The sequence below is a fragment of the Dasypus novemcinctus genome, chromosome 14, assembly GCF_030445035.2.
Source record: "Dasypus novemcinctus isolate mDasNov1 chromosome 14, mDasNov1.1.hap2, whole genome shotgun sequence".
In the NCBI taxonomy this organism is placed as follows: domain Eukaryota; kingdom Metazoa; phylum Chordata; class Mammalia; order Cingulata; family Dasypodidae; genus Dasypus; species Dasypus novemcinctus.
Genome location: NC_080686.1, coordinates 50617768 through 50634573, shown reverse-complemented (window position 1 = coordinate 50634573; position 16806 = coordinate 50617768). Strand labels below are relative to the sequence as shown.

General features: G+C 33.4%; 1 protein-coding gene across 1 annotated transcript in view; it reads left to right on the top strand.

Annotated features, from left to right (window-relative positions):
• The window catches only part of MMP16 (matrix metallopeptidase 16), a 271508-nt gene that overhangs the window by 118953 nt on the left and 135749 nt on the right, over positions 1-16806 (top strand). The window contains exon 2 of the mRNA XM_004474746.5: positions 5752-5900. Coding sequence (XP_004474803.1) covers positions 5752-5900 — 149 coding nt within the window. The remainder of the gene's footprint in view (positions 1-5751; positions 5901-16806) is intronic.

Below are 16806 nucleotides of genomic sequence, written 5' to 3'. Positions count from 1 at the left end.
TTCTAAAGTTGCATCTATATGTGCAATTTCATACACTGATCCATTCATGGTGGAGATGGCATGGTGATTTAGAGCCCATTTAGATTTTTGTGTGAACAGAAAGACTAATTTCTGCCTTATTAGCTTATTCTATGTATTTTCAATTTGACCAATTCTGAATGATTACTTCCACATCAGTTTAATTTTTTTGGTTAATAGGTAATTTAATTCATGTCTATAGTTACTTTTCAGACATGAAATCTTAGGTCCTAAATCCTGCCATTATTTGTAACCAATGACTATATGGTATTTCAGGGAAAATACCATATTTTGTATTTGTTGAAATTGCTGATGATTCCACAAAATATAGACATGATCACTTTTTAGTTGTTCTTCTTTTAGTTTATAGCAGAATTTAACAAATATACTTAGAATTCTCATAGTTGAAAATTGAAATTAACTTTTTATAACAAAATAAAGCATTCTTTCAGTTGCATTTTATCTGAGAAGGTCAGGTAATTATTTAAAATATATATATATTACCTTTTACAGATTTAAATATTTTATTAGTATTTTAAAATTCAATGTAATGTCAATTTAAAAAATTATATCCCAAAATAATAAGGAATATTTATATAATCATGTAAAAGGAAGTAATTGTTATAAAATAATTGCTATCAAAATATATCACACTTTTATCCTTTTCTTTCCATTCTGAGTACTGTAATTTGGATCATATTATCATGGGGCATAAGGAACTTGCATTTGGCCATATTACCTTACCTGGAAATTAACTAGATTTAAAATAACTGGCTTGGTCACAACAGGTATGGTAGTATGGCAAAGTAATTTTTCAAGTTGTTAAATTTGACAATCAGCCCCATTTTTTCTCCTTTACTCATTTCTATGCTCCCTAAAATCTATCCCTTCCTGCCTTAAAGAATTCAATAGTTTAATCACTTAATCTTTTCCTTTTCTTCCTTCCGTGTGTATGTGTGTGTGTAAAGGATGACTGAGTATAATGCAGTTACTCAGGAGCATCATTTCTGGATGTTCTCTCTATATGGTATGCCCTATCAGTGAGGGACTTTTAAAATTGTTCTTGGGTTTGTGTTTCACCTGAGTTATTGAATAGTAGTAGCTTAGTTTTATGTTAAGGAATTGATAAGATTATCTTAAAAGACTAGAAGAAATTCTCTTTCTGTAGGTCATAGTACTGACGTGAAGGATAAAGAAGACTATACTAAAAATTATCACTATTAGTCATGAGACCTATTAATGTCTTCTTTGATAACTGTTTTCAGAATGCTTCTCTGATATATGGGTGTGGAAAACTAAGTCAATTAATATAGGTTATCACAATATGGTCACATGAAGTATTAATGAAAAGACATTCTTTTTCTAAGGGATTTTGGGATTTTGTATGCCTGCTGTTCCTTATTTTTTAGATCCTACGATCTAGTAAAGGTGATGTCTGTTGGCACAGCATTTAATATTTAAATAATTACATTTTACTGTTTAATATATCTTCTTGCTCTATAAAGAGAAGCAGTCTACTAGTTGTTACTCCAAATGAATAATCAAGGAAATTGGTTTTGTCTACAAGATAGCAAGATATTTAAATGAGTTAGTATCTCAGGGATATAATTCAAGGTTAGAGTTTGTTGCTCCATTTGAGATACTGTGGTGGTTATAGCATTAATGAGATGGGTTAAATCCCAAATAGCACAAGGAATAAAATTTTGCTTCGTAGAAGCTTGTTTCCCCCTGAATATTTTCACAATGCTCTGAAATACACATCAGTCCCATGAGAAAAATAAAGCAAAGAAAACAAAACAAAACCATGTTGCCAAATTTTTCATACTTACCCCTGTTTTGGAATTTGGAGAATATTCATGCAGTATTTGGTTCTTTATGCTCTGTAGTTTTTTTTTTCCTCACAACTTTAACCACTTAAACCTAACCTGTACTTTTAGTCTTGCCCTTCCCCAAAATGCATAGATAAGGAGATTAACCTTTAACCATAAGGCATATTTGAGAACACTGAATAGGTATCAATGGACAAAAAATTTCAGGAGGCAAATTTAGTATTTCCAATGGTCCAGGAGAGGCAGTATTTTTTTTTTCTTATTCCTTCTGTATTTTTAAAAATTTTTATTTATTATCTTTTTTTTTAAGATACATAAATCACACAAAATGTTACATTAAAAAATATAAGTAGTTCCCATAGACCCCATTCCCCACATGCCCCAAAAGAGGCAGTATTTTAAAACAAGTTATAACAGATGTGTATCAAATAAAAATGTATGAGGATGAAGGTCTGTTGTATAAGGTGTAATGTATGTGATATGTGTGTGCGTTTATATGTGTACTTATATAAGTACACATACTTATGTGTGAAAATGTATTTTATGAACAGTGAAAAGATGCAAAATATATACTGAACTGTTATGTTGGATGATAGTAGATAAGGGATGTTGGAACAGTAATGTTGGATGATAGTAGATAAGGGATAGAGTATACCTTCAAATATTAATTTGTAGAATTAATTTTTGTAAATAGGATTTTTTTGTTTGTTTGTTTGTTTGTTTTTTTGAGGTACTGGGGCTGAGGATTGAATCCAGGATTTCGGATGTGGGAAGCTGGTGCTCAATCACTGAGCCACATCACCTCCCCTGAGTTGGTTTTTTCGTTTGTTTGCTTGTTGTTTTGTTTTTCAGGAGGCACTGGGATCTGAACCTGGGACCTCTCATGTGGGAAGCAGATACACAACTGCTTGAGCCATATCAGCTTCCCCAGATAGGATATTTTAAGTTTGAAATTTAGGTAGAAAAAATGAGAAAGAAAATTTTTCTTTCTGTCACTTCTATCATATCTTCCTGAATTCTACTGCTCAATACTGTTGAATGATAAAATGCTAAGGCTATTTTGCTTTATTTGTGCAACAAAAGGGTTTTATACCACAGAAATAGAATAAGATGACATCTCAACAGTTGCTTATACCACATGCTCCTAGACTTCCTTGAAGATTATGGACCAGTGTTTATAGCTGATCTTTACTCATTGGTAACTTAAGAGTCAGTATTTTTAGAGCACTGTGGATTTGTGGATTTGTATCACAGTAGTTTTCTGCCATTGACATTGATTTACAGCTCAGCTTGTACTTGGCTGGTGTAACACCACAATGTGTACTAACACTGACTCCTGCAGGGAGAATTACAATCTTACTTAGGTTATTTGGTATGGATTTTTTCTATATCTTACCAAGAATGACCAGACTCTCATAATACTTCTGTGGTCTCATCAGATTAAAGAAGTAGTATAAAACCAAGCAACCTTAAGAAAGGATACCCCTTGATGATTAAAAGATTAAGCAAGTTTTTGTTTTGATCTGCAGTTGACATATTGAATGTATGTATGTCCTCCAAAAAGCACTGTGGATCAAATTAATGCTTTAAGTCAGTGTAGGTATAATGACTTGCATTTTACATTGACCCAGAGTGAAGTTGTCTGACTAGTTTTCTCTTCAATAAGAAATGTTGTTGAGGGCTTGCTGGTTTCACACTCTTATATGACACCAATCTTGTTATGCTTGATTTTTGAATGTTTTATGGAAAGATGCATTACAGTTTTCAATTGGGAAAATTCCTTGGCCAATTCTTGATGCTGTTAGAGAAGGTTTCTAAATTAACAAATGACAGTGACATTAAAAGCAGTCAACTCAAGGTGACCCCATGATCTTAATTACCTTGATTTGTTAGCTAGGAAACAAACTTTTACCATAAAATGGTAGATTCTATAGCTTTCCTGGCATTTTCCAATAAAAAATTTACTGTAACCTAATTCTCTATCATTCTGGGAAAAAAGAAACAGCCTTTCATAATAAAAAATATTATGTAAAAGAGAACTTGAAGAAAAGTCACAATTCACTTTTATATTATTGTAAATCATTTATTCATAAGGCTAAGGCATAAATCAAATATGTATCTTTAGAACAAGCTATTTTTTAATTATGCACTTAAAACTTATTTGTTGTGTATTGCTTTTATTTGTATTTAAATCTTACGGTTTATTATTAATAGTTTTCTCTTTGCTGTCCTCATAAACGTAATTGCCAGTAGCTTAGCACCATGAGTAACCTAGCAACAAGTCAGCTCACCAGAAAGTAAGAAGTGAATGCAAATAACTTGTTATCGAAACAGGGTTCAGCTGAAGAATATTGGCCCATGTATATTATTAAAAATCAAGTGAAGTATAATTTTTTGAGAAATTGCATGACAGGTATAGAATTTCCTATTAAATAATATATTTCCAGTAAAATCTTGTCTCATTCATTCAGAAAATAAAAGAAATCTATTTCAGTCTGCATCACTATTAACTAGGTAACTGTATCTCTGGCAGCCTATTCATTACAGATTAAATGAGAAGTGTACCTTTGTATGTTTTCGCAGTATGGCAGATGAGTTTGCTAGATTGAGTTTCGCAAATAAACTTTCCTGACAGGGATGTGTGGCTCATCTCTTAAATTATTTTAGAATAAATATCTTATTTTATTTTCAAGGAGTTTTGCTTATAGTACCTTTGGAGAGTCAATTTTTTGGAAGATAACACAAAAGTTTCCAACTTGAATTTCTCCTGTTAACACTTTGAGATAATAACGTTTACTTTTTGTGAAATTAACTTTTATATTTGCTGTTTATTTTTACTGGGAAAATAACTCTTCTCTGTTGTTGTAGTTGTAAATTAATAAAAGAGGTGTATCAGGTATTGGGGGGAAAGCTGTAATATCATAGGATCATCATTTATATGAATAGACCCAGAAAGGTAGAGTAACACTCTGGTGACCACCTTCCACTAAATAGCATGGCTGCTGTTCTGTGCCAGTGACAGAGATACTTAGCCCTTATCAATTTGTCAGGTAGTTCACTGAACTTCAGGAAATCCTAGAGGCTTAGGGAACCGTGAGGTAAAGGACAAACCCCAAGTTTTATATTACTTTAAAAATCTATCCTTAAATGACTAAATCATTGCTCCAATTAAAATTAGGATATGAGCTTAACTCTGGTCTATTTTTCTCACCATCTTTCCTGAACCCTCTTTCCCCTTGTGGAAGATGGGAAGTAGGCATAAAATTCTTGAGAACCTTAAAGAGAGAACTGAATATACTCAATAACATAGTCAGATTTCATTCATGTGTGAAACATTTAGTCACTTACATGATTTGGATTAAAGTAATTGCCTTAAATAATGAAGAAAGTATGTTTACTATATAAGGAACAGTTACCTACCCTTGAAGACACCTAGATACAATGGAATAATCTGACTGTATGGAATTTATACTCAAAATGACATCCCAGAATAATATGGTTTCTTTGCGAAGGTACTGCTCTTCACAGGTGTAGTAACTGGTCTGTTGTTCAGGAAAATGGCATCTGGCAAAAATATCGCAATATTGTTGAAATTGTGCCATCCTTTACCTTGCAAAGTTGAATTCCTGGAGGCCAGAGACAACCTTATTCATGACCTTATACAGTATTTACTATACTACCTCATAAATTGTAAGCATTTGCAGGTGTGTTAAATACTTAACAGCCACTAAAATTCTATTAAAATACCCTAAACTACATAATGTATGTAACAAGGAGATTGAACACTTAATGTATATTCTTGCAGAGGAAATAAAGTTTAAAAACCTAAGATTGACATAAATTATCAGAAAATTATTGTTGAATTGCAAAGTTGATCTAAAAGCAGCTGTACTTGTTACTGCAGGTTTGGTTACAGAAGTACGGCTACCTTCCACCGACTGACCCCAGGATGTCGGTGCTGCGCTCTGCGGAGACCATGCAGTCCGCCCTAGCTGCCATGCAGCAGTTCTATGGCATTAACATGACAGGAAAAGTGGACAGGAATACGATTGAGTAAGTACTGGCATCCACGCTCCTTTCATTTTTGGTACTTGAGCCAAACTAAGTAGTCTAAAAAACTTTAAATGAACTCCATCACGCACAGACTGAGGTCTTTGTCTCACAAATTTTCTTTGGAATTTTATCTATTTTAACTCTGCACTTTACTAAGATTTCATAAAACATGTAAGGCCCAAAGTCAAGCCTATCTACCTGATTTAAAAAAAAAACATTTCCCAAATAAGAAAGAAAATATGAGCAATGAGAGTTAAGGGAGGTGTAGAGTTGAAGTACGGCAAGAGGAGAGGTGTCCTGGAGACGGGCTTGTTCAGTTGGTGTGGGTGAGAGCAGATTGTGCCCATCTCTTCGCAAACCTCCTAAGTGATGTCACATTAGGAGCTTGAAATCGGCCGTGCTGGAAATATTTACACCATAGATATTGGGAAACTATAGATCAGATCACTCTCTCGGGTTTTTTTTTTTGCCTTTCACTTAACTGGCTATTACTCTTACCAGCAACCCCTGTGACAATTCTGTAAGTTAAATCAAGGAGAGGTTACCCCATAGTCTCTATTTTCAAACTCTTATTTTAAAAAAAAAAGCCTACTTTTTACTGTTAGGTAATGTTCGTTATTTTATTGGTTAACTGATCAGTCATTCATTCGTTTACTTATCTAGGCAGTAACTCTTTACTGAGACCTTAATCTATGAAAGAGGCATGTACAAATTCATAAGACATAATTTCTTCTTGAAAGGAATTTAGAGTTACTGCCTAGGTAGACATAGACACAAATTATTTTACCACAGGCACACAGTAAGTTCCATAATATTATGAAACAGCATTTTATTGGTTATATTTTAGAGTTCTTGATACTCACAAAGTGACTCTATTTCTGCTATTTAATTTGCTCCTCATACAGCAACCTACAGATAAGAGAAGAATTTTTTTCTCTCTCCTTTTTCAAATAAATAATAAAAGTAAAAGACTAAGTGAAATCCAGAGTTATTTGCAGAATCCACATGTTTGGTCTAAGGATCTTTCCACTGTACCATGCTGTTCACCTAAAGAAACAACAAATTTATTTTTCTTTTTAAGTGTTAAATACTTGAAATTTCGGCACTCAGACACATTTAATTAATTCCAATATAAGAAGTTAATTTGATAATGTAATTTGAAATTGTATTTTCCTTCTATTTCTTAAAGCATGGTGTTAGTCATACTACTTCCATTTTATTCATAGAGAAAAGGACATATTAAGGGTTGGAAGATTAAACTTCAAAGCAGCTTGAAAAATAAATAATGTCCCTTAGCCCTTTTAAGAGATATACAAATATTAAGTTTGATTTACATCTGGGAAAACAAAATTAAGACTTAACAATTTATTCTGCAACAGTTAGAAATGTATTATCAATATTGGGAGTAAAATTTTGATACTTTTGAACTGTTGACCTCTAATCATTGTAATTCTCTCTTAATAGTATAATAGTAAACTTTTTTTTAAGTTTTAATATATCTTTTGTCCTAAGTGAATACAGTTTTAAATTAATAAGCAGAAACACCACTGTCCTGCATTTTATTACTCTGTATAATATAGAATTTCCTTTAAATTGTAGTCTTCAACTGAACATTTTACAAAAACACAGCATCTTGTTCCCTTATGGAAAATTATCTTCTGATTCACTTTCTTGGAAAATGACACTTTTTAAAATACAAATATTTTGAGGACTTGGGAAACATTACTTTAAATAGTTTGAATGTCTAATTTGAATACTGCCAGAATAATAAGGAAGCATTTAATTCTTCTTACTAGCTATTAAAATCCTACAGAAGGTGCCATCTATGTTTTCCCCCACTTTTGAGAATTCCTTCTGGTCATTGGAAAGACTCAGGATGATTAGGTTTAATTGCTTGCAATATCTGGAAAGAGGTCTTTCTAGAAGAAAATGAAAGAGGAATGTGTGCAGGATTTTATTCAAGCTCTTCATGTGAGTCTGAGCTGCTGGTAGTTGTTCTCTGGTGCAGAAGATATCAAAAACCTGGAAGACTAGAGAAAGACGCAGGTCTTTTTCTGACATCTTGTCTGGAATTTAGTCAGATTCCGTGCATAGATTCCAGACTAGGAGAAATGATAGTATCAGTGAGTAGGAGTTAAAGTAGCATTTCTGTGAATTATAAAATTATAGAGAAAAGACAGCTATATAGACAGACCTTAATCTAAAACCGGGGTTTTTGGTTTTGTTTTTAACCACACCTTGTTGTTATTTAATTTTTTGGAATTGTAAAGCAGTCTTTTCCTTTGAAAAGTGTTATATCTGTCATTGATTTCAAGACGAACCTGCCAAGCCTTGTTAAACCCTTATCATCTTCTATTGCCAGTTTACCGAGCCTCTTTGGTCCTGTGTCTGCTTTGGGACTTTGCTGCCATTGTCATTCAAGCTAGAAACCCTGTGACTTGATTTGCCTCCCATCTGATTTTTGCTCTGATGTATCCTGAGTCTTGAGGTGTTACTGCTCAGGGTAATCACCTCAAATACTGTACTGTTTTTGGAAGTATAATCCCATAATCATGCTATTAATGCAGTTGTCTGTGCTTTTGTAATTTCTAATAGATGTGTGGTAATAATCCATGCTCTGACTGCACTCTTATTACTTAACATTGTCAAATTATAAGGTATGAATTTGTATCATAAATCATGGGCCCATAAAACATGGGCTACAGTTATAGACCTAAAATTATTATTAATATTAAAATAATGCTATGACCATTTTCAGATGCTCTAAACCCCCATCTTATTTTAGACTCTTGTCAGGAGCAGTTGTTTTTAATTAAATAATTATACCCTCCTCTGGCAGATAAACATTCGGTGCATTTAATCTATAGTTCTTGGGTAATTAAAAGTAATGATGCCAATTTGTGGTAATCCCTATATTATGTTGAAGAAATTAATTATTCTTAAACAACAAATTTAGGTATTTCATTAATTGGCATATTATTGCTTTTATGTTAATTAGCATTGGTGTTGGAGAGTTAGTAATATATACTGATTTCCCCAAAGAAAATGAATTCAATATCAAATGTTGCAATAGTTGTTCTAAATTTTGTTTTGGTTAGCTGATATTTATAAACTAACTCATTTAAATCCCTTAGTAGAACAATTTCTATTATGCATGAAAAGGGTATATTTAGAAAGGAAAAGGAAAGAAATTACAAGGTGATAAAGTGAATCTGTGATATGTTTTCATAATATTAAACTTAAAATGGTATATGTTTAAACATTCAGCTTTTTGTGTACAGTGGTATATGCACTGAAGCATGTTTGATATTACTTTTAATATGGCAAAACTTTCCTTATGCTCTTCTCCATTTCTCTTTTAACTTTTATTTCTTTTATACTACTTCATTTTCCTTTTCCTCTTCCTTTATTTAGAGTATGAAAAGAATATTGGCTAGCCCCAACATTAGCCCTCAGAATTAGAGACAACTGATTTTTTGCCCATAATTTTATTTGTTAGCTTTGCCTGTTTAAAAGTCACATGGTAATTTTCTTTCAATAACTAAAACATCCATGTTGCAGGTATCCCAGAAGGAAGAAATGGGGATAGTAAAAGACTTGATAGAATCAGGAATAATTTAGACATATAATTTGTCTAGGATATTGGAGGGCACCCAGAATTTTTTTACCAGTTTTATTTCTTTTTTGTCTTAATCACTTTTTCCAACATTGGAGATATATAAAATGGAACCCTTTCAGTGGTGAATATTACACAGAGAGGTGGATAGAAGATGTAAGTAGTATTATCTTTGAGGTGCAAAACATTGGGAAAATATGAAAATGTCATTTTTCAAATTCACCTAGCATTACCTCAGTGCTACAAGAACTTGGCTAATCAGTTATTAGTGATTTAACTGATTTGAGAATATCAAAGTTTCAAATTAACTTGCTCTCCTGAAGAAAACTTAACTTTAAATGAAGAAAGATGTTGAGAAATACAATGAACTAAGTAAGTAATTCTGCTTAATTTATTCAAACCATGCCTAGGAATTTAACTTAATTAAAATTAGCTTAGGGCTAACTAAGTTGCTTTTTTTTTGAAGAGTTATTATGAAACTGTAGTAGCATTTGAACTCATAATTTGAGAACTGAAATATTTATTTATATAAAACAAGAATCCCAGGGTTTTTGCCTCAAATTACCAATATGTTTTATGATTTTTATTCCTTTGTGTAAATCAGGTTTTCTTAAAAAATTCAGTTTTTATTAAAAAATAGCTCTTCAATAATTAAATTTTTTTCTTTGTTTCTGAATATGCCAATGGTACTCAAACCCTATAATCCTATAAATGGGTCAGTCCTCATTTTGGTAGCCACAGAAGGATGGTTGATATAGAAATAAGCAAGGGGCTTAGACTAGCATTCTGAAAGGTGAAAGATGAAACCATAAATAAGAGCTAACACTAACGGAACTTTTATTCACATTGCAGATCATGCTGACCTAATACATTTTCTATGATCAAGTTTTTAAGTACTTTGTGCAGCTTCAGCCTTTTTTTTTTTCACTTTAAAAACAATCTATGGAAGTATATCATTCTTAAAGAAACATACATAAACAATAGGTGTATAGTAAAAATTGTGAACTTACAAAAAATATATACAACATACAGAGCTAATGATGTTTATGTTGTTTTGAAACATTTGTAACAAATTATGAAAAAGCACTGTCAAAGTATTACTACTAACTACAGTCTGTATATTACAGTACCTATATGTCAGCCAAAGGGGTGCTAATGCAAAATACCAGAAATTGTTTGGTTTTTATAAAGGGTATTTATTTGGGGTAAGAGCTTACAGATACCAGGCCATAAAGCGTCAGATTCTTCCCTCATGTGTTATTTTCACGTGTTAGAGCAAGATGGCTGCCGACATCTGTGAGGGTTCAGGCTTCCTGGGTTCCTCTGGGTTCAACCTCCTCTGTTTTCTTCACAAGGTCAGCTGTAGACTATCAGGCAAACAGCTCTGTCTCTCTCCCTGGGGCTCCAGCTTCAGCATCAAACTCCAACACCAAAACTCCAACATTAAAAGCCTTCCAACTCTGTCCTTTGCCTTGCCTTTTATCTGTGAGTCCCCATCCACCAAAGGGTGGGGACTTAACATGCTACTGGCACAAGAGGTTTACATAATTACTTAATCAAGGAAACCTATGAATCCAGTATAATCTAATATGCCCAGAGGTGAAGATCAGTTTACAAACATAATCCAATATTTCATTTTGGAATTCATCAATAATATCAAACTGCTACACCATTCTCTTAGTTTTTTGTTCATAAACCATATAATGTATCTAAAGTGTACAATCAATGGCATTTTGATATAATCAATGAATTGTGCATTCATCACTTCAATCAATATTAGAGCATTTTCGTTTCTCAAAATAAAAAAGAAAACAGTGAAGAACAAACCTCTATCATACCCATATGTTAGCACTACTATTTACAAATTCTATGATATGCTTTCACCATTTGTAATCATTTTCAAACACAAAGACCTTTTTACCAATTTTGCACAGATTAAACCTCAGCTTTCCATCCTCTAACCACATTTTATTCTCTGGTGACTTATAGTCTACCTGTTAACTCTGTGAGTTTGCTTATCATATTTAGTTCATAATAGCAAAGTCATACAATATTTGTCCTTTTGCCTGGCTTTCCTCACTCAACATAATGTCCTCCGGGTTCATCCATGTTGTCATATGCTTTACAACTTCATTTCTTCTTAGAGCTGAGTAATATTCCATCATGTGCATATACTGCAGTTTGTTTATCCATTTGTCCATTCATCAGTTGATTGACACCTGGGTTGTTTCCAACTTTTGGCAATTGTGAATAATGTCACTATGAAAATTGGAGTGCAGGTGTCTGTTCACGTCACTGCTCTCAGTTCTCCTTGGTATATACCTAGTAGTTGTATTGCCAGGTCTGATCTATATCTACCTTCCTTAGGAGCTGCCAAACTGACTTCCATAATGGCTATACTATTCTGCAATCCCACTAACAGTGAATAGGCATTCCTGTCTCTCCACATCCTCTCCAACACTTGTATTTTCTGTTTTGTTATAGTGGCCATTCTAGTAATTAGGAAATGATATCTTACTCTATCTTTGATTTGCATTTCCCTAGTAGCCAGTGGCGTTGAGCATTTTTTCATGTTTTATTTTTTCGTCATTGTATTTATTCTTTAGAAAAGTCTGTTCAGGTCCTTTGCCCATTTTTTAATCAGGTCATTTGTCTTTTTATTGTTGAGTTGTAGGATGTCTCTGTACCATGGATATTAGACCCTTTTCAGATGTGTGATTTACAAATATTTTCTCCCATTGAGTAAGCTGCCTTTTTACCCTCTTCACAATGTCCTTTAGGTACAGAAGTGTTTAATTTTGAGGTGGTCCCATTTTTATATTTTTTATTTTGTTGCTCATGTTGCTCATGATTTTATTTTGTTGCTCATGATAAAGTATAAGAGACCCCTACCAACTACAAAGTCTTGTATGTTTCCCTGCATTATATTCTAGGGGTTTTATGGTCCTGGATTTTATGTTTAGGTCTGTAGCAGTTTGATATAATTGATGAATTCCAAAAAGAAATATTGGATTATGCTTGTAATCTGATTTGTACCTGGGCATGATTGAATTATGATTAGGGCATTAGTCCCCTTGATGGGTGGGGACTTACAGATAAACGGCATGGCAAAGAACAGAGTTGAGGGTTTCTGATGTTCAAGTTTTGATGTTAGAGTTTGATGCTGAAGATTTAAGCAGGAGCCCCGGGAAGTAACCTCACAGAGGAAAGAGAAGCCAGCCCCAGGAAGAAAGGAAGCTTGAACGCAGATAAAAGCAAGCCCCAGGAATGTAAGAACCCAGGAAGCCTAAAACTTTGCAGACGTTGGCAGCCATCTTGTTCCAACACATGACAATAGACTTTGATGAGGAAAGTAACCGATACTTTATGGCCTGGTATCTGTAGGCTTCTATCCCAAATTAATACCCTTTATAAAAAACAAGCAAGTTCTGGTATTTTGCATCAGCACCCCTTTGGCTGACTAATACAAGGTCTTTGGTCCATTTTGACATGATTCTTGCTAAGGGAGTGATATAGGGGTCCTCTTTCATTCTTTTGGTTATTGATATCCAGTTTACCCAGCAAGATTGTTGAACAGATTGTTCTGTCCCAGAAAAGTGGACTTTGTAGGCTTATCAAAAATCAACTCATCATAGAGATGAGGGTCTATTTCTAAATCAGTTCGATTCCATTGTAAATGTGTCTATCTTTATGCTGATACCATGCTGTTTTGACCCCTGTGGCTTTATAATACACCTCAAGGTCAGGAAGCATGGGTCCTCCAACTTCACTCTTCTTTTTTTAGATGTTTTTGGCTATTCAGGATGCCATTCCCTTCCAGATAATTTTGGTAATTGACTTTTCTGTTTCTGTAATGTAGGCTGTTAGCTGTCACTAGTATTGCATTGAATCTATAAATCAATTTGGGTAGAATTGAGCTCTTCATGATGTTCATGAATACAGAATGTCTTTTCATTTGTTTAGGTCTTCTATGATTGCTTTTAGCAGTGTTTTGTAGTTTGATGAATACAGATCTTCCTGGTTAAAGTAATTACTAGATATTTGAGACTTTTTGTTACTATTGTAAATGAATTTTTTTTCTTGATTTCCTCTTCAGCTTGCTCATTATTAGTATATAGAAATGCTACTGATTTTTGCATGTTGATCGTATATCCTGCCCCTTTGCTGAATTCATTTATTAGCTTTATTAGTTTTGTTGTAGGTATTTGGGGATTTTCTGAATATAGAATCATGTCGTCTGTGAATGGTGAGAGTTTTGTTTCCTCTTTTCCAATTTATTGCCTTTATTTCTTTTTCTTACATAATTACTCTAGCCAGAAGTTCTTGCGCAATGCTACGTAACAGTTGTGACAGTGGGCATCTTTGTCTTGTTCCTAATTGTAGAGGGAAAGCTTTCAACCTCTCCCCATTGAGTATGATGTTGGCTATGGGATTTTCATATATGCCCCTTATAATGTTGAGGAACTTTGCTTCTGTGCATATCTTTTGAAGTGTTTTTATCAAGAAATGGTGCTGAATTTTGCCAAATGCCTTTTCTGCATCAATCAAGAAGATTTTTTTCCCTTCCATTTGTTAATGTGGTAGATTTGCATTTCAAATATTGAATAGCACATAGGTCCATGCAGTAGGTTGCCAATTCATAAGACACAAAATGTATTTTGGGGAGTCATTTTTTTCTCTTGGTAAAGTAGGTATATATATTCAGGGCCACTGTGTTGTACAACTCCAATTCCAAATGGCCTGATTTCCATGGTATTCTATTCAAGTGCTGCCTTCATGGAGCATCACTCAGAGGGACCATGTACATCGATTACAACTTGATGGTACCTGCTGGAGTTGTGCAGTGGCCCTATATGCATGCTATGAATGCCCTGCCATTTGTTGAAATAACAAATTTTATTGAAATTAATGGACACTGATTGTTTCATATACAGTGACTCTTAGCATTACTACAAACTTGATTAAAGGTTGTTGGGTGCTTTATTTACATAAAGCAGAGGAAGTGTGTAATTATTATCTTTATTATCAAACTATCAGGAAGATCGCTATTTGAACATGAAGACCTTGACGTTAGCATTCATGTCAAAGTAGCTGAAACATTTTGATATAGGTATGCTGCTACTGCTGTTTCTGCTTCTTCTACTAGTGGTATTTCTGACATTTCCTGATATTTGTAAAATAATAGTAAAATAATAACAATAACAATAACAACAGCTGTTACTATCTGACAGGCAATATTCTAAGTGTGTCACATTATTTAACTCACTTATTCCTCACAATAATTCAATAAAAGAGGTAATATAATCATCTCCATTTCATAGATGAGGAAATTAAGGCATAGGAAAAAAGGTAACCTGCCTGATGTCTCTGGAATAGTAAACAGTTTGAGCCAGAACAGAAGCCCTGACAGGCTGGCTCTGGATGGCTCTTCTCAATTGCTACAATATAACTCCTCTCAAGAACGTGGATCTTAGATTTTTTTTCTTTTTGAGTTTAATTTACTTGAAGACCTTAATGTTATGCCCAACAATTAAAAAATATATGGGTTTCTTAAAGAATTAAATCAATGCCATTATTTGCATATTGATAATTACAGAATGCCTTTCTCACAGATTAGCACTCCCCCAGTCTACCATGTCTTTGTTTGCTTTGGAATATCAACCTATAAGTCCTAGCAAATGATTCAGTGAAGAAGTATACATTAATATGTATGATCTATGTGTATTGTGTTGAAATATTGAAAAGTCAGTGTGTTATAGTAAAGACATTTTTCCCCAAGAAAGTACATCCTGGATACAGTACATTTTTGAAAGGTTAAAAGAGAGGTGGCTTTATTTTGTATAGATGCCAGTTGCTAACAATAACAACAAAAATGTGTAAGTATGTGTGTGTGTGTACATTATTCCCTGCTTCCTTCATATGACGTAATTGTTACCTTAAGTGAGAAAATAATTTTTACTTGCATTTGGAGAGTTTTACATTTTCTGTAGTTATATATGTGCTATATCAAATTGATATATGAATCCAACTAACATTTTGCGCGGTGCATTCATGTTGATCTTATGACAATAGAAATGAATCTCATTGCCAGACTTTACCTGACTAAAATCATTAACATAACAATTTTAAAATTAGTATTAGCAATGCTGATAACTCTTTTTATCCATTGAGAACATTAAAAATTTGAGAAAAAAATCTTACTGCTTATGAAATTGAGTTATTTTAAATGTTTAGGTTCATGTAAAAGTATGAGCACTTATTTAGTTTAAATGCTATGTGTCATTTTCAGTGTTATAATGTGCTTTGTTTATATATTTGGGATTTTACATATTTTAGTGAGATAATACATGCTAATATCACTCAGATTATTTGGATATAGATATTAGAGAAGTTAAACATAGAGTGTTCTCAATTAGATCAACTCTCATTAAGGGTTCTGAACCTTTACATTAATCACTGGTTGATATTAGATTATTCCTGTTCTTATATTCATTTATTACAACTTAAGTCATTTATTTCATGACTAGTTTTATATAAAAATATCCACATAGTGTCCATGTAATAAGCATTTGTCCAAGGCACTGACCTGTCAAAATTACAACTTCTTCATGGAACATATAGGAAAATGGATGAGATTTGTATATGCAAAGAGACCTGCAGACTTGATTTGCTTCATATTCCTTATTAGAGACATCACTGAGCATTGACTCCATTGTGAGCTCTCTACCCTCATGCACCAGTGAAAGATGGAGACAAACACAAATTAGAATATACAACACAGTATGTGCAGTCTTGAAGGATGTGGGGATTCTCAAAGTGAACAAGAGGCAGAGTTATTCCTGACAGAGGTTACTAAATTCGAAGGCAAAGAGAGATTTCGTTCTTCAGAAACCTGGGAAAGAGAGGGACACCCTTGCCAAGTAGACCTGAATCAGAGTTTTGCTAAGGAAGCATTTCATATTTAGAGTATGCAGAGAGCACATCAGTACTTTCTGAATATTTATCTTTAGGAATAAGAGGGAAGGCAGTGGCAAGAGTTGGAAAGATTTTAGTAGTAGAAGACCTTACACTGTGATTGACTGTATGTGGGAAGAGAGGAGTAGAGAATGATAGCTGAAATTCTGATTTGGGTATTAGAAGGATGTTAAACTTTCAGCTGAGATAAGGCATCACAGGAACTGATGTAAGGTGGGGTAGGAAAATCATGATTTTTTGTTAATTATATATAATGTTTGAGATAATGACAAGATATGTAGGTAGAGATTGTTTTGTATTGTATTATATTGTATT